Source organism: Narcine bancroftii, chromosome 2, assembly GCF_036971445.1.
Source record: "Narcine bancroftii isolate sNarBan1 chromosome 2, sNarBan1.hap1, whole genome shotgun sequence".
NCBI classification, from domain to species: Eukaryota; Metazoa; Chordata; class Chondrichthyes; order Torpediniformes; family Narcinidae; genus Narcine; species Narcine bancroftii.
Genome location: NC_091470.1, coordinates 109178047 through 109197212, shown reverse-complemented (window position 1 = coordinate 109197212; position 19166 = coordinate 109178047). Strand labels below are relative to the sequence as shown.

The following is a 19166-nucleotide window of genomic DNA, read 5'->3' as shown; positions in this document are numbered from 1 at the left end:
TCCATGCAGGCAGAGGGAAAGTTGATGGCTCGGGTCAAGACCCTGCAGCACAACTGGTTCCCAACATCAGAAACTCTCTCCCTCAGGAGAGGAACAAAGGGACCTTGGGGTCCAAATCCATACATCTCTCCAGGTTGCCCCGCAGGATGATAGGATAGTGAAGAAGGCCTATGGGATGTCAGGCTTCATTAGTCGAGGGATTGAGATCAAGAGTCGAAAGGTCATGTTGCAGCTCTCCAAATCTCTGGTGACCTCGTTATAGGAAGGATGTAGAAGCTAATGGAGAGGATGCAGAGGAGATTTACCAGGAAGTTATCTGATTTGGAAAATAAGTCTTATGAGACAAAGATGGATGAAACAAAACTTAATAGAGCTCTAGAAGATTTTGAGAGGGATAAAGGGTGGACAGCCAGCGCCTTTTTGACAGAGCAGGAATAGCAAACACCAGAGGACATGTGTACAAAGTGAAGGGAGGAAAGTTTAGAGGGGACATCAGGGTTGGTGGTGGGAGCTGGATCATTAGGGGCATTTAGGGGATTCATAGACAAGCACATGGATTAAAGAAAAATAGAGGGTTACGAGGTAGGGAGAGTTTAGTATTATTTTTGGCAGGAATATATAGGGCACAACATCAAGGACTGAAAGACCTGTACTGTGCTGTAGTGTTCTATGGTCTATGTTCAAAGTTCAGTAAAACCATTTATTCAGCAATGTTTTGTGACTTTGACAGCAGCAGATGGGTAGATTTTCTGTTCCATTGGATATTATTCCACTACATATCCCAACACAACTTTTAATTCCTCCTTTTTGGATAAAAGTTATTGTCAGAGTACATACATGACATCATATACAACCCTGAGATCCTTTTTTTTCTGCGGGTGAGGTAGAATCATTATTTATTGGTAGTGCAAAAGAAAAACCGTACTCAGGAAGACACGTACATGTGTAAGCAAATAAACAAATGTAAACAAACTGACTGTGCAATACAAGAGGAAAAAGTCAAACGAGACGCTTATTTGTGCTTGTTGTTGAGGAGTATGATGGTGTTGTACAGCCCAATATTAATTTTCCAACAAGCCCAGTAAGTTTTCTAGGAGGGCAGGATACAGATCCCAAGTGCGTTTGATGAAGTCAAAGTTGACAGAACCTGACAAAAGAGCATGGGGAGAGGGGTCCTGGTGTACTAAAGGGAGCAAGGGATAGAATTTTGTCCCCAGCAACAGACCAGCCATCCAATTAAATCCTGAAGCCGGCCAGGGCTGGCTGGATTCTTCCGTTCCTGACTACTATGGCACTTGAAGAAAATGACCTCGGATTAAAGAAAAATAATTCAAAGGCGGTGCCTGCAAGAGACTCCTCTGTGGTCATTCAGTCTGGTTTATGATTGTGGAAGATAGCAGCAGCTACAAAAATTAAGTTGGAATTTATGAGAATGGGGGTGGGGGGGGGGGAAATCTTGTTGAAACATTTAGAATGTTAAAAGGAATGGATATATTAGTTGTGGATGTGGTGACGGCCACCATGGAAAAGTGGGATCATGGCAAATGGAGTCCATCAATGCTGGCCGACTATTGTTGGACATTGACATGAGAGGCATCAGATGCTGAGTATAAACGAAAATCAGTGGCAAAACGTTTTGGGGTCAGTTGAACTAACGCAATGTGTCAGCATCATCAGGCAATTAAACATGCTAAATTCATTAAAAGTTAATGAAAAGTTTCTTCAACTTTCTACGTGATACAGCAAATCTGAAATTATCTTTGTGTTCAGCTTGAAGTTGTCAATCATAATCCCCATTTTTTTCAGGAAACAAACCTTAAAAAAATTGTTGTCCAGTCATATTATTACACTCTTTCCTTGTGTTGCATTTGTTTTCTGTCTTGCTTTTCTCTGTTACATTGCTTGGACAAGATTCAGATATGATCTTTTAAGACTGTTGAGTCACACTGGTAACCCAAAATCAGGGAGTTTTGACTCCACGCCACCAGCAGAATTTCCTGAACCAACCTATTCATGATGTAGGCCCACAAAGATCCCAGAATTCTCTCAAAGCTTTGGAATGAAGACACCTGGATCATCTTAAGACCATAAGGCATAAGAGCAGAAATCAACCATTCAGCCCATCGAGTCTGCCCTGCAATTCAATCATGAGATTATCCATTTTCTCACACTGTCCAGACTTCTCCCCATAACTCCCTGATCCCACTTTTCCATGGTCGCTGCCACCACCTCCCCCCCCCACTGACATACAAAGAACATACACCTCTTTCTTCTCCGCTCCATTCACCCTCCCTCGTTCTCCTGTTCACTTCAAATTTATGAAAAGGTCAAAGCCAAACACCACATGGCAGCCACCCTGGTCAGCTCCCGCGAGAGGTTGGCCACCACTGCCACAGGTGCTACTCTCCATAGATATGCCCCTGCTTTCGGCTGCAAAAGTTCCATCACACCCCCCCCCCCCCCCCCCCACCATGCATTTATAGAGCCCTTGGATAGTCCCATTGACCACCAGGGGTCAATATCAACTACTTTAGATAGTAGGTTTGAGCCCCATTTCAATGTTTTGTCAGATATCCAGGATTAATCCTGGAGGTTCTTCAGCTGTGCTGGAGATGTCCTGTTTTGAATTAAATGTTTGCCTTCTCAGGCAGAGGGAACATTTCCACAGGACTTTATTTATGGAAGATCAGGAGATTTTTGCCCTATTTTCCTCACTGAATTCAGCACCTGAAGCAGATAATCCATGGAGCCTCACTTTGGGGAATTTAGTTTCCATGTCTCCACTATATAAAGATGACAGTGCATTTGTTACTGGGTTCAAAGCACATTGGGAGTTCCTGAGGTTATGAAATATATGACACATTTAAATTTCTTCTTGAATTTTCCACCCCTCCTCTCACACCCTCTTCTAAACACACCTTTTCTGCACCTGCACAACAGATCTGTGAAGGTTTTGGTCAAATAAAAAACAGAATCAAATGCTTTAAAATTCATTTTAAATTTAGACATACAGCACGGTAACAGGCCCTTTTGGCCAATGAGCCCGTGCCACCCAATTACACCCAATTGACCTATAAACCCTGGTACATTTTGAAAGGTGGGAGGGAACCGGAATCCCTGGGGAAAACCCACGGGGAGAACGCACAAACTCCTAACAGACAGTGCGGGATTCGAACCAAGGTGGCTGGTGCCGTAACTGCGTTGCACTAACCATCCCACCCTAGATATTGGACTCCATGGATCTTGGATTCCAATACCAGGGAGCTGATGAGGAGAATGCACACCATTTCCATCCTGCTCCCACCAGAATATTTCTCTCCAAGAGGGACCCCCAGACATTGCATCAATAACCCTCCCCAACATAAATCTCATCTGAGTCTGCGATCACTCAGTCACAGAAGGAAGTTGTGATCAGGAAGTTGCTGTCAACACTCTACACTCAAGCAGCCCTGTTCTCTCCGCATTGTTGCATCTCAATATTAATTTTTTTTCCTTCTTTTCATTATTCACAGCTCTGCTGCTTTTTCAGTGCTGGGAAGGTAATTATTTCTCCGAAAGTGTTCAATTACTTTTCTGACATGTTGGTGACCGACTGCAGTTAAAATAGGCATTATACACATTCTGTCCCGAAATAACTGTTGAATGCCGCAATGTAATCTTTTTCAAAAGATTACTTCCTTCACAACTCAAAATACACCAAGCATTTTGTTTCTCGAAGGTAAAACTTCTTCTTTTGGGAAATATTTGTTTCTCGTCCCCCTTCTTAGTTCCCTTTCTCCCGAGCACGCTGGGAAATTAGATCAGTTATCAACATGATAACTTCTATCAGAATTGCTCCAACCAGAATATGCATCAGAAAGGATTAGATCGCAGGGAAATGGCTCAAGGATAACTGAAGAAAGAACATGCTGGAGTGGGGGGGGGGGGTCACTGTTAGCGTGGTGGTTAGTGCAACTCTGTCTGGTGTTCCAATCCGGTGCTGTCTGTGAGGAGTTTGTATGTTCTCCCAGGGACAGAGCCAGGTTCTAACGTTGGAGGGGGGAGCAAGCACATAAAAAAAGGAGACATGACCCATGCCAGTTGGTGAGTCAGTGGTTGGATTGTGGCCCGCATGGATTTTTTGGCAGTGTCAGAGTGGGGGGTGGAGGGTGGTAGCGGCAGCATTAGGCCAGGGTGGGGAAAAGGAGCCACTTTTGAAAAATGTGCTGGGGGGGGAGGGGCAAGAGCAGTCGCCCCATGTCTGCGTGGGTTTCCTCTGACTGCTCTGGTTTTTCTCCCACCTTTCAAAAAAAAATACCAGGAAGGTAGGTCAATTGGGTAGCACAGGCTCATGGGCCGAAAGGGCCTGTTACCGTGCTGTATGTCTAAAAAAAAAGAACATTACAGCATAGTATAGGCCCTTCACCCCATGATTTTGTGCTGACCTTTATAAACCTACTTGACAAACTAAACCTTCCCATAACCCTCTATTTTTCTTGCATCCATAAGCCCTTTCAAACTGCTGTGTAAAATGGGGTTAACCGGGCAATTTTCACAGTTAGTGTCCCACTTACGCAGTAGTTTGAAAGGGTCTAAACCCAGTCAATCTCTTCGGAACCCAACCAGGTCCCTGACCTACCTCAGAGATAGTCAGGGAAACCTGTTAAACTATTTGAACAGGAAAATGGCCAACCCACTTATCCAGTGACGTCAGCGCTTGTATGTGTGCATCACCGGGCAGCCAGCATCGGAACATCTGGCAGTACTTCAGGTGAGTGTGTGACACGTCACTGCGGGGGCGGGATCACCCTCAGATCGCCAGGTCAATCCTCCTGTGATTTGAAAGGAGCTTCCAGCACCTTTGCCCCAGTAATCGCAGCTGGGTGCCAGCAGGGCTACCCAGGTGCTGCTGTTTGGAAGGGGCTCATGTTTCTGTCAAGAGTCTTTTCAACTTAGACATTTAAATTTAGACATACAGCACAGTAACAGGCCATTTTGGACCATGAGCCCGTGACAGCATCGAGTCCACGCTGCTGAAGATCCAGCTGCGCTGGATGGGTCACGTCTCCAGAATGGAGGACCATCGCCTTCCCAAGATCGTATTATATGGCGAGCTCTCCACTGGCCACCGTGACAGAGGTGCACCAAAGAAAAGGTACAAGGACTGCCTAAAGAAATCTCTTGGTGCCTGCCACATTGACCACCGCCAGTGGGCTGATAACGCCTCAAACCGTGCATCTTGGCGCCTCACAGTTTGGCGGGCAGCAGCCTCCTTTGAAGAAGACCGCAGAGCCCACCTCACTGACAAAAGGCAAAGGAGGAAAAACCCAACACCCAACCCCAACCAACCAATTTTCCCTTGCAACCGCTGCAATCGTGTCTGCCTGTCCCGCATCGGACTGGTCAGCCACAAACGAGCCTGCAGCTGACGTGGACTTTTTACCCCCTCCATAAATCTTCGTCCGCGAAGCCAAGCCAAAGAAAGAAAAACCTACACCCCTGTACATTTTGAACAGTAGGTGGAAACTGGAGCCCCTGGGAGAACATACAAACTCCTTACAGACAGTGCAAGATTCAAACCCCAGTCCTGATCAATGGTGTTGTGCTAACCGCTACGTCAACTGTGTCACCTGATAAATATCCCTATTGTTTTATATTTATAATGTAACTGTTATTTTATATTTATTATTTCTTTTTAATTTAATTAAGTATGCTCTATTCATTGTTAGTATGTGGGAAGAGCAAGACATCAGAACTTATCTTGTTTGTTGCATCCACATCTGAAACACTGAGTTCATTATTGATGTTCACATTTAAGGAAGGATGTAAACAAGTTGGGAATCTGTTCTGCTGTAGAGTAACTGGGAGCGTGTTGGGAGGAGTATGGACAGCATCGGGTGACACCATCAGAGGGGATGACACCAAAATGATTGTCTATAAAAAATTTTTGTCAGTGATTTATCAGAATATTTTAAATTTTTTTATAAAAATATCCCTGTAGTTAGTTATAACAACAAAAACATTTTTCGTAAGCCCATCTTACGTGTATCAATAGACCTACAAGGTTAAAACTTGATGCCCATTCACTTTTTGAACCTTCTAATGCGCTCCAGTCAGAGCTGTCAATATTACCCAATGAAAATGATGGCCCAAATCACATGGTTTCATTCGCATGCACTATAAGCAAGCGCTGTTGTTTTTGTTGCTGCTGGTGTTTTTAATAGTCGCTGCTTTTGTCAGATTTTCTGGCCATTAGTATTTATGAACCAATATCAATAACTTTTTGGAGAATTAAGTGGTAATTAAAGGAAAAGAAAGAGCAAAATCAAAAAAAGGCTTCCGCTCAGTTACCCAGTCATGGGGGTGGGGGGGGGGCGTGGGGAGTGACACCACGAGTTTCTGCACCAGTTGACACCAACTCTAGTGACGCCACTGGGTGTTCAGGAAGGCTTTACAAGCTTTGTATCCAGAGCGGGTCATCTTCTGAGAAAACATTAGATGGGTTGCACTTAGAATCTATTGGCATCTGACAGATTGAGAAGCAATCCCCCTGGAAGTGGGGCCTGGACAGTGTGGATGTGGGGAGGATATTTCCTGCTGCTGAGGGAATCAAGACAGAGAATGACTCTTTCCTCATGAGTCTTTGGAACTTCCTCAATATTTCAATATTCTTAAGAGTTAAACATCTGCTTGATAAGCAAAGTGATGAGGATTTACTGGAGGCAATGGGGAACTCAAACATTGTCATCAGATCGTGTGTGACCTCTTCTTGATGGGTAGAACATGCTGAGATTCAGAATTTATTGCCATGGACATGTTGCTTCGAGGTGGAAAATTGCCGTAAATTACATGTAAAAAATAAATGAATTGATGCAAAAGAAGAGAATCTAAAGTGGCCTAATCTGGCTCCTCATTTGTATGGACCCAAATGTACGATGCACGTCAAGAGAAGAAACTCTTGCTGCGATTGCTGCTCTTCATGTTCAAACAACAGTGTCAAATTAAAAACAGAAAATGTTGGAAACACTCAGCCAGTCAGGCAGCCTCTGCGGAGACAGAAACAGAGTCTTGCTGTTTTCCTTTCAGATTTCCAGTATCTGAGATTTTGATTTTCATTTATCTTGGAGGGTCAATGACAGTGAAAGGAGTTGTTTGAAAGATGTTGAGGCATCACCGAAGGCCACTGAATTGAATTAGCTGGATGGTTAACATGGGAAAATGAACAGTGAAGTTGTAGTTACTTTAACACACCAGTGTTATCATGAACCCACATCCTGTCACAGAACTCAGCCAATCAAATGTTAAACTGAGATCTGCAAACGACATGACTCAAATCAACTGTTCCTCAGCGACATTACAAAATCACTTTGATAAAACCATCTGAATTTTAGTGATATGAATCAGACATGCTCCCTGACAACTGAATGTAGATGGTGCAAAGCATTCATCCAAGAACTTCTCTCGTCTAGGCAAAACATTACGTTGTTGATAGTAAAATATTGGGATTTTTAAAAAAAATATTCATATATTCTTTACTCTGGAACAGCCCTATTTAGAGATGAATGTCATACTTTGGAGCATTGGGACGGTCTGTATCTCAGTCCTATTTAAATTGTACCAACAAATATTTCGTGCATCAGAGAGAGGCAGTAAATTTTAAATATAGACATACATGGGATGAGGCGTAGCGGTTAACTCAACGTCTTTATAGTGCCAGTGATCGGAACTGGGGTTCAAATCCCACGCTGTTCGTAAGGAGTTTGTATGTTCTCCCCGTGTCTGCGTGGGTTTGCCCTGGGGGCTCTGGTTTCCTCCCACCGTTCGAAACATACCAGGGGTGTAGGTTGATTGGGTGGCACAGATTCATGGGCCGAAATGGCCTGCTATCCTGGTGGAAGTCTAAAATGCACAGCATGGTGACAGGCCCTTCTGGCCCACAAGCCTGTGCTACCCAAATAACCCAATTGATCTACAATCCCCATAGGTTTTGAAGGGCAGGAGGAAAATTGGAGCCCCCGGGGGAAACCCACATAGACATGGGGAGAACGTACAAACTCCTCAAAGACAGCGCCGGATATGAACCCAGGTCGCTGGCGCTGTCATAACATTGCGCTAACGGTGCCATACTGACTATATAGATCAGTGGTTTTCAAACTGTCCCCCTTAACTTGGATTCCACCTGAAGTATTCCCTGTGCCATAGGTGCTCTGTGATTAGTAAGGGATTGCTTAAGGTGGGATGTGAGTGGAAAGAAAAAGGTTGAGAACCACTGTTTTAATCGTCCTTAATTGACTCGTTCGGTGCAGGGTTTCATCACTCCAAAGGAAATGGGCCAATGGCAATTTTTCTCAAACAAAATATTTCAGTAACAATTGGGTCGAGAGCCACGGTTCTCGACATTCCTTCCCACCCACATCCCTCCTTAAGCAATCCCTTACTAATCACAGAGCACTTATGGCATAGGGATTGCTTAAAGTGGGATGTGAGTTTAGGGAGGCAGTTTGAAAACCACTGATATAGATGGCAGACTGTATTGATATGAACATTAAATAAACCTTAATTAGTACAAGTTTGCTTGGGTTGACCCCATGTATTTCCTTTGTGATGAAGCTACCTTTGTCCATCGTCTTGCTGTAACAGTGATATGCCAATGCATTGTAAAGAGTAGTCATGAGATGAGAAAGACAATTTAACCAATACTGTTTCATCCATTTGGAAATTACACATCATGACCTACTCTATTCTAAATGTAGACATACTGTACGGTTACAGGCCCTTCTGGATCATGAGCCTGGGCACCCCAAATACCCCACAACCCCAGTATGTTTTTTAAGGGTGGGAGGAAAATAGAGCACCCAGAGGACAAAGGTTAACGTGAAAGTCATACCTTGGTGAAGGCCTCAAGTCCAAAATCTCTCAGTGCCTGTGAAATGGCATCCACCTCACAAAGCATGAAACTGGGGACTGCTACTTGGTCTGGCATGATCTGGAAACACTCACAGATTTAATAAATCCATTCTCTGTATGCCCACAAAACTAAGCCAGGCCTTAAATGAACCAAACACAAGACTCTGGAAGAACCTGATGGGTCGAGTAGCATCAGTGGGAGAATTTTGATCATGAATTTTGAGGAATGTTATACAATATTATCCAAAATTATAGATATGTATGAAAGTACTAATGGAGAACACAGGTTTGGCACTTCCCTGTTGCAGAAATGCTCATACCCAGAGAGCATGGGTTTTAAAGATGTACCAAGAGGTGACAGAAGGAAGAAGTTTTTCTATTCAGGCAGTGGTCAGAGCTTGGAATTCACTCCCCAATGAAGGCACAGATTGAAAACGTGCAAAAAATTTAAGATTATTTTATTGTCGTGTAATAAAACAGAAAATGTGACATTACACAAAATTTCCTTTAGTATGCCATAAAGCAGACAAAGGTTTGCCATCAGCAAAAATTTCCCTTTTGGAGAAAAAGATGCAAAAGAGAATCCCCACCCCTAGGGTCTCTAAGTCTCCGTGGATTCGCCTCTGCAGCCTTCAGTCCAAACCATCGGCACCCTGAGCTCCAGATGCACACCTCTGACACAATTACGAAGCCTCCAGCTCTCTCTCACATCCTGGGTTCCGATACCTGGTACCCCTTCAGCCAGATTAAAGCTGGTCTCCCACGGTGTGTAGCCTGGTGGGAGTCCCTTGTCCGCAGTCGCCAACAGCCCACATGGGTTCCTCACCCCCTAGTCGTCAACAGCTTGTGTGCTTTCAGCCTCAGAGCCCCTCGCTGGTCTGTCGCCATCGTCCCATGGGTCGTCTCCTCTGCTTCCCCTTCTCAGTTGGGAGGAGGTCTCCCTGCTTTCAAGTGCCCTGCGCCAGTCCTCTGCTTCCCTGAAGTATGTTCAAGGTCACTGCCAATCACAGGCCCCACCATCTTGGGCCCAGGCCCCATGGACGTGGGATTTTAAAATAAACTTGTGTCAGCTCCTTTAAAAGACCGTTTAAAGCCTGTACGGAGCTGACAGCAGTCAGACTGGGTGGATGGATCCTGTGGGGGAGCGCAGTGTCTCCGGTCCCTGGTGTCCACAGGTCCACACCAGCGGCAGGGCTGATGCTACAACAGCTCCACCATTTTTATTCTCATCTAGACAAGCACATAAATTGCCACGGTATAAAAGGCTATGGTCCAAGTTCCAGTAACCAAATTAATATTGATGGTTCCTTGATGATTGTCATGGACAGAGTGGGCCAAAGAACCTGTGCTGTGAGACTCCATTGGCCTGAGCTACCCACAGTGGCACTATTGACTGACATCGCACAGAATGGGACCACTAATGCAAGTGACAATGGGGCAGCATGGTTAGCGCAATGCCTTTACAGCGCCAGCGATCGGGACCAAGGTTCATATCCCACACTGTCTGAAAGGAGTTTGTATGTTCTCTCTGTGTCTGCATTTTCCCCAGGGGCTCCAGTTTCCTCCCACCATTTGAAAAGTACAGGCGGTGTAGATTAATTGGGTGTAAATTGGGCGGCACAAACTATTGGGCCGAAATGACCTGTTACCATGTTGTATGTATGACAATGTCTTGGCTCTTAATTCATGCAGCATTCATCTGGATATGCCAAGACATCAGCATTAAGAAAGAGGCCAGGGAACAAGGAAAGGAGGGTTTGTTCAGGGTTTGAACCACAGAGAAAGGTTAAACAGACTAGGAACATAGAAAATTGAGGGATTATTTGATAGAGGTATTTAAAATTATGAGGCGGAACGATAGAGTAAATGTGGACAGGCTTTTTTAAATGAGTGTGGGGGAGATTCAAACAAGAGGACATTGATTGAATTGGAGGATGAAAAGTTTAGGGGAAACATGAAGGGGAATTTCTTCTCTCAGAGGAGTGTGGAATGAGCTTCCGACCAAAGTGGTAGATGTGGACTGGATTTTAATAGTTAAGGAAAAGTTGGATAGGTATATGGACGAGAATGGAATGGAAGGTTATTGGGGGGGGGGGTCATTGGGACTAGGTGGGAGAATGTGTTCGGCATGGACTAGTAGGGCCGAACTGGCCTGTTTCTGTGCTGTAATTGTAATAATATATAATATGGGAGACTGGGACCAAAGTTATTGAGAGGATTGGAGAAGTTCAGTGTCAAGTCAAGTTTATTGACATCTGATTGCACAATTTCAACGCGACGAAATAGCGTTCTCCAGTCCTCGGTGCAAAGCCCGCAGACACATGACCTGACATAAAACACATACAGACAAACACTACATATGCAGGACAAGTATTCATCTATACAAATAAATAAATAAGTATTGTTTTGCACATATGAGAGTCTTGGATGAGCAATTCCTTTAGTCATTCTGAGAAGACTAAATGGAAAATAAATTTGTGAAGGGAAGTCCTCTGTGGCTGAAGGAACATAGACGTTGGAGAGTAAAAGCTGCAAGAGACGGCCATTCAGCCTTTCAAGCCTGCACTACCATTCATGGTTGATCATGTGTCCCCAATACCCTGTTTTTGTTTTCTCTCCATACCCTCTCGATCCCTTTATCTATAAGAGCAACATCCAACTCCCTCTTTCAGAAATATTTAATGAAATTGCCTCAGCAACTTTCTCTGGTAGGGAGGACCACTCTCTGGGTGATTTTCTGCACCTCAGCCCCAGATGGCTTGCTCCTTAGATTGTGACCCCTTGTTCTGAGGGGATGGGCGGGGTCATATCTAAATGGTAAGATGAATGGACAGTGGATGTTGTTTCATGAGGCCTTCGACAAGGTGCCACACATGAGGGTGCTGTATAAGATGAGAGCCCTCAGAATTACAGGAAGGATACTTGCCTGGCTGATCAGCAGGAAGCAGAGAGCTGTAATCAAGGGGCTCCTATTCTGGTTGGCTACCAATGGGGGACAGCAGGGTGTCGGTGTTGGGGCCTCTTCTTTGGATGCTGCATGTTAATTATTTAGAGTGCGGAATAAATGCCTTTGCATCTTTACAACTTTCAAAGATATTTAGACTCTTCCACTTCCGAGAGCATACTGAAATATTTAACTGTCTGTTTAAAATTGACAGCTCAGTCTGTCCAACCGCAACACTACGCTCAGTGAACTATTGCAAACATCACGAGTGCCAAAAGCTCATCGACAGAAACATCCGACTGAAAAAGTGCTGCACCAAAGCTGATCTACATTTTAAAGCATATTAAATGACCCACTGATCCAATCTTTGCCTCACCAAATGTGGTTGAAAGCTCCTCTCACACCATGTACAGACGAGATCTCCGTGATGCAGAATGAAATAGATGTCTGCTTGTTAAACTCAATTGTCATTTGTATCGCCATCGAACGCCAGCTAATAAGCCGTCTCCCAGTGAGAGGTAATACTCGCTGCGTCACTTTGAAACACAGAGGAAGTTGCAAACTCTTCAGCTAACCTCAGTCAGATTCCCGGCGTTATCGAAATAGTTGCCCTTTGTCACTAAATCCCTCCACTTTCCCTGTGCAATCATCATTTCCAGGCTGCAACCTTTCTTGGTCAGTCACCTCTCCACCTCTGCCCACAGTCTCATCCATTTCATGCAAGCAACAAGGTGCAATGTACAGGGTGCGGGGAATCCCATTTTAGGCTCCAAAGCAGTCTCAGACAATGGCATGAAGCAAGCAGATGGGAGGAAACATGAGTGGGTGAGTGGATCAGGCTTTGGTCTCACCTATTCGACCAGGATCCGCTTTCAGGTTGAAGTCCCAGACGTTCCGTGGCAGCTTGAGTGACATGGTCTCCCTCTTCCGAGAGGGCGGTGGAGATAGCTCGTCTTTGAAACACACGCTCTTCTCTTCTGTGAGGGCAGGTCCTTGCCTCAATCGATGCAGATGTCTGCTTACCCACATCCTTGTTCCTGTAAGGCTCGTCTGCAACCAGACATGAGCCTGACTGGCGTTGTACACGAGGAAGGATGCGTTTCAGCTCATGTGTTTTAAGGAAACGATACAGGATGAGGGTACTTGCTACTGCAGCACCCCTTGGTTTCATGAGGACAGGTGTACTTCTTGCAATGGTTGGTAATGCTGCAAAGAAAGTAATGTTTCTTTGCCCATATAAGGACATTGGTGTTTGTTCCACATTCTGAACTATCCAAGTATCGAAGCATAAGCAGTTCCAAGCAGTAACTTGACTCATTAGGTCAGTGGTTCACACCACCGCACCCCCCCCCCCGCCCCACTCACATACCACCTTAAGTAATCCCATACTGACCACAGAGCATTTGAGGCAAAGATTAGGTCCAGTTTCCCCTCTCTTTCAGCTTATTTGTTTCGTCGCTGAAAGGGGGTCACGAATGAATTAGCCAAAGCAAATTAATGTGATTGAGGGGAGAAAGCAAATAAACATGAATCACGAGCTGGGCTCCTGCTGTGGTGATGTGATCAATTCCAGACACCACACTTCAGAGAGGATAAGGCAGCGTTGGAGAAAGGATCCGGAGATGAGGGATTACAGCTGAAAGATATGGCACATATTTGCATCAATGAGTTTATTGTCATGCACATTGTACGCACACCAAAATTCAGACTTGCTGCAGCTGAACAGGTACTTCTTTCAAAAAAAAAATTACAAGAGTACACCAGTCCATGTTCTTTGCTGCTTGCTTTATCTTTTACAACTTTCAGGATATTTATGCTTTTCCAATTCCATTGCTCTTTCCCCACTATTGACACCGTGACTTGCTCCCAACACTTCTCTTCCTTGCTCTTGCTCTCCTCTCTCCAAAATCCTGTCCCACCCTCTCCCTCTCCATTACCCCCTCCTCTCTCACTCTTGCTCTCCCCTTTCCCATCTCTCTCTCTCTCCCATTCCCACCCTCCCTCTCTCTCCATTACCCCTCCCCCTGACTTCCTCTCTCTCTCTCTCCCACTCTTTTTCCTCCCCAATTCCCACCTTCTTACATTTGTCCCCCCCTTTCTGATCTCTCCCACCCCCCCCCTTCCCACCTATCATTCTCTCTTCCCCCTTTCCTCACCAATAATCATTCTTCTTGTTCAGTGACAGACTTTCCTCTGGAAAATCAGGGCGTTTCTGCAGTGTTCAGTCCAGTGGACACAGGTGTGGAGGGAGAAGGTGATGGATAGCAGTAGACCCCTGAGGCAGTGTCCCAACAACCATCACCGCCCTGTGCCAGCACACTTTCCAAGACACCGAGTCGCAAACCTATCTATCCCTGTGAATCTGGCAAACAGAGAGACAAAGTGCAGGCTCCCAATCTAGTGGGGACAATCTGCACCCAGTCAGTTTGACTCATCCATTCTGCTTGACTCATCCACATGAACTAGTGTTGCAGTCTATGTGATGAGTACCCAAAACCAGGCAGGGAGCAGGCACCTTGTACTTCATCCTGAAGCATCATGCAAGGATCTAGCTTTCCAAATAGCTGAATCTCTCGATTAGTTCCCAATCAGTAATCTACTCCTCATAATAAATCATTGTTCAATGTTTCTTTTACTGTCACATAATAATACAAAAATGTAATATACATGATGTACAGTAAAAACCCTGGTATCCAGCACCTATGGGATTGGTAGATGCTCTCACCACAAGAATAAACTCCAGAGGGTTGTTAACTCAGCCTCCAACAACACAGGCACCAGACTTCACTCCATCGGGGACATCTACATGAGGCAGTGTCTTAAAAAAGCGGCCTCTATCCTCAAGGACCCCCATCACTCTGGCCCTGCCCTCTTCATTCTGCTACCATTGGGGAAAAGGAACAGGAGCCTAACGACGAGCACTCAGCAGCACAAGGACGGCTTCTTCCCCGACGCCATCAGATTCCTGAATGAACAATGAACCAAAGACACTGCCTGACTGTGGTGATATGTTTCCTCCATTGTATATAGTTATTGTTGGCTACTGTATTTATGGAGCTGGCCCGCCCACTGATGACTCATACCCTATGACTCCTCCCCCGTAGTCTTGGGCCATAAAAGTCGAGCCACCTCTCCCTTCCCTCCATTCCTATACCCGGATCTGGGCCAGCGAGGTTCTTCCGTATATTAATGCCTATCGTTCCCTCAGTTTAGTATTGGTGGTTACTGATAGTGCTCTACACTTACTTTTCATGCACTATTATTTATAGTAATGTCGTGAGATGGTTATAATATTAACGTTTGGACTGTGATGCTGCCACAAAAATCACCGAATTTCATGTCTTGTTCATGATAATAAATCCTGATTCTGACTTCTCAGCTTCTTTCTCTTCCTGTTTTCCTGTGCTTCTCCCCTTCCACCACCCCCATCTTTACATTCCAGCATCAGCCCTCCCGACGTAGGGCTCAGGCCCGAAACTTTGACTGCTTTTTGCTTTGTGCGGATGCTGCAGGACCTGCTGAGTTTCTCCATTACCTCTGTGTGCTGGCGCCATCTAGTGGTGTTTTCAGGTTCTGCACCTCCAGACATTTTACACCCCACCCCCCGAGAAATTCCCTGTGGACATGTCTTCTTTTAATATGGGGTGACCATTCCACACCAGCTCCATGGACCTGATGGAGCAATGTCCTACTCCAATAGCAAAGAGATCCAAGAGAATTGGAGTTCAGGCTCAGACGCCTTGATGTATATGCTTTGACCAACCTACTAGCTCCTAGATTTTTTTTCATCTGGACACAAACTCGCACTGGCACTTTAACCCCGTAAATAGCCACAAGTCTACTAGTTAACATGCCAGTGTGAACTCTTGCGAACCAGCACACAGGAGTCAAATCACCCCAGGGATGAACTGCCTAGGGAGGTAGTATCATCACTGATTCATCTTGAATTGGCATACTGGTTTGCCTAGTGTGGACGGGACAGGGGGGAAAACAGGATATCACTGCTAGAGGATAGGCACCCCTTGGCTCTGCAATGCCGGGTGGTGAACACGAAAGGGCACTGAGAACCAGTTAATGTTGGTCCAGTGTGAACGGCTCTACTGGTATTTTAAAACTGTTCGTTAAACCAACAATTTAGCAGTTCACCAATGTGAAAGGGGCTAGACATGGGCTCCTGTCCACACCTTAGCGTCCTTCTCTCCGCCACTCCACTTGGTCTCCTCCTTTTATTCTCTTCTCCCTCTCTCAGTGTCTCCATCTCCATTCATACCAACTCGCCCCTTTCCTTCTCAGCTCCCTCCCCATTTACACTTGCCTTCTGCCTCCGCACCTCCATTCTTCCCCTGTGGCAGTAGACTCTGCCTGCCGGCCACACTCCATGTCCTGAAGGTGAAGCGATCCTGCTCTTGTCCTCTTCCTGGATGTTCCCTAGTTCCCCAGCCTTCAATCTAGCGCAGACTCCCCAGAAAATCTCAGAGAGACGTCAGCCCCCAGCTCTGTTGACCATTCAGTGAGCACAATGGGGATTTATTGGCTGATCTTTCAATGCCTCATTTGTACCAGTCATCACTCATTCTTGGTTATTGGAGCGGTTGTTATTTGGATCCCAGATTTGGTGGCTTGGCATTGAAGCCTTGTCAAGGCCATGGTAATTAAAATCAAGAAAGCCTGAGAGCAGGATTTGAACCCTTCACTGTCCAGTGAGGTATGAAACTCAATTCTTAAACTGATTAACACTACATCTCTCTGTGCACGGCATTATCTGCTGCAATTTAAAGTGGTTCACAGAGCCCATATATTTAAAGCTAAATTATCTCGTTTCTATTTGAACATAAATCCCTGATGTGATAAATGTAAAACAGGTGAAGCTTCTTTAATTCATATGATCTGGACATTTCCAAACTTAGAAATATTTTGGAGAGAAGTTTTTCGAACATTATCGGCGATTCTCAATTTAAAATTGGAACCTAGCACTTCAATTGCCCTTTTTGGAACATTCCAAGAAAATGATGTAACGAACTTCAATTCAATGCTGCATTTTATCTTTTATTTCATTGACGGATTTTTGATTAAGTGGAAAGATAATGGCTAAGGGATATTACGTCTTGTTTAAATTGAGAAAACAATTAATTAACTCAAATATTAAACTTCAAATAATTTTGGGTTCGTTCTTGGACGACTACCATAACCTTAAGATTTAGTGTTAAACTGGAATCTTGGCATTGTGTTGTTCCTGGATTTATGAATGCTAATCTTCAACCTTGCTTAGGGGAAGGGGTTTTGAAATTTGTTTCTTTTTCGTATTGTACCATTTTATTATCTTGTGTGTGCTTTGGGGCTTGTCCTTATGATCATTATTGTAATTTTTTTCTGATCTTTTAGCACACCACAATTGATTGTTCCATTTTTATTGTAAAATATCAATAAAAATATTTTTTAAAAGCCTTGTCAGGGAAAAAAAAAAACATGTTCTAGCTTTTGAGCACTCCTGCAAGTTTCTCTTCAAGATTACCATGTAATAAAATTTGCCTTCATCTGCCATATGGCAGACAGATCCCCAACAGCAGAAATTGCCAGGCACCTCTTACAGTCAGAGAAAGTAAAGCAAATGAGAGTCATCCCCCCACCCCAGTGTCTGTACATTTGCCTCCAGTGCCACACAGAGTTCAGTGCAAACCATCAGCAACCCAATCTCCATATCCATACCTCTGACGTGATTGGGAAGGCTTCGGCACCCTTGGCACCCTCTCGCATCCTGGTTCTGAAATCCTGTACCCCTTCAGCCAGTCTCTAGCAGACCGCAGCCTGGTGTGAGTCCTTTGACCCGAAGATGCCAGCGGCCCACTGCCTGCGTGGGTTTCTCACCTCGAGTTGTCAGCGGCCCGCCACCTGTGTGCTCTTCAGCCTCAGTGCCCCTCATTGGTCTTCGATAAGCCACAAACCATTCTCTTCCACTTTTCATAACCTGCACACAAAAACCCTCTGGATAAGAGCACAGCTCTTCAACTATTCTCACCTCTTGGACCCTGCACAAGCAGCTGAAGAGTGATTTATAATGGGCAAGTCGGTCATTGCAACCATAAATTGGAGGAACAACACAATATTCCATCTGGGCACTCTCCAAACAAACAGCATCAACATCGACTTCTCCAGTTTCCATTAAACCCCTCGCTGACTCTCTTTCCCTCTGTCTCCTTTGTTCCAGCTCCCCACCCCCTACCCTCTTCATTCAGAGAGCCACCTCCTCCTCCTCCCCTTCACCTCAGCCTTTTCATCTTCAGCCCTCCCACCTGTATCCACCCATAATTGTTAGCTTATGCTCCTCTCCCTGCCTCTTCCTCCCCCAACCCACCTTTTTATTCAGGCCCCTGCCAGTATTTTGCCTCGTACTTTGATGAAGAGTTCAGGCCTGAAACATTGATTACCCTTTCACTTCCTGTGGACGCTGCGTGACCGGCTGAGTTTCTCCAGCACATTTGTGTTTCACACTCAACCCCCGGCATCTAGTCTTTCCTGATCAGTTATATTATTTAATCCCATTCATATGTGGAACTCGAGGGCATGAGTTAGATTAGCAGGGTTATTTCCCGTTATACAACTACGACACATGGTTGTGATCAAGTAAACTACTCCGATGCATTCCATCCCTAATTTCCTGAACACAATCTTTAAAAAAAAACAATATAATTGCTTTTTTTAGAAAAATAATCCATATTTTGATAGTTATAGCTCAATTATTAAAAGTCTGATGTCCAATTGGAGAGCAGAAATTAATTTGATTCCTACTTCAGAGAATTGGATGGCAGACTATGATCATGTTAGTCGACCCATAACAGTTTGCCAAATGAGACCTCTAGGGAACATATTCAACCATGGTGGGATCTCTGTGGATGTTGGAAACTGTCTCATGGTGGTGAGGGAAGAACGTAAGAAATAGGAGCTGGAGTAGCCCATCCAGCCTGTCATTCATGGATGATCTGATGATAGGTGATTAGTCTATGAACTTAACCTTCCACTCTTTCCAATTCCATTCAAAAATTAAGGAGAATAAAGAAATAGGTTATTTTTTTCATTCGGCCTGTGCTAAGTTAAGATTTTCTGGAGACAAATTAAAGTATTTTTGGAGAAAATATTAAAGGTAAAACTCCCGCTGGACCTGATGGGGAATATTTTGTTGGGGAATATTAAAATGTTTAGTTTAAAATTAACCATGCGCCAGATTGAATTTTTACAACTAGCTTTAGCTGTTTCTAGGAAATATTTAGCTAGTACCCAGAAATTGGATACGGATTTGGGGATGCAAAGATGGCATACCGAAATGAGATTTTGTATTCCT

At 44.6% G+C, this 19166-nt stretch overlaps 1 protein-coding gene across 2 annotated transcripts in view; it reads right to left on the bottom strand.

The window, feature by feature from the left end:
* The window catches only part of LOC138754136 (rho GTPase-activating protein 25-like), a 47292-nt gene extending 34314 nt beyond the window's left edge, over positions 1-12978 (bottom strand). Inside the window, exon 1 of one of the 2 annotated variants that reach the window (XM_069917994.1) lies at positions 12682-12978. In XM_069917994.1, the coding sequence (XP_069774095.1) occupies positions 12682-12859 (178 nt within the window). In that variant the 5' untranslated portion in view covers positions 12860-12978. Of the gene's footprint in view, positions 1-12206; positions 12369-12681 lie in introns of those variants that run through there. The other variant, XM_069917995.1, reaches the window with a different exon arrangement.
* Between the last annotated feature and the right edge of the window lie 6188 nt (positions 12979-19166).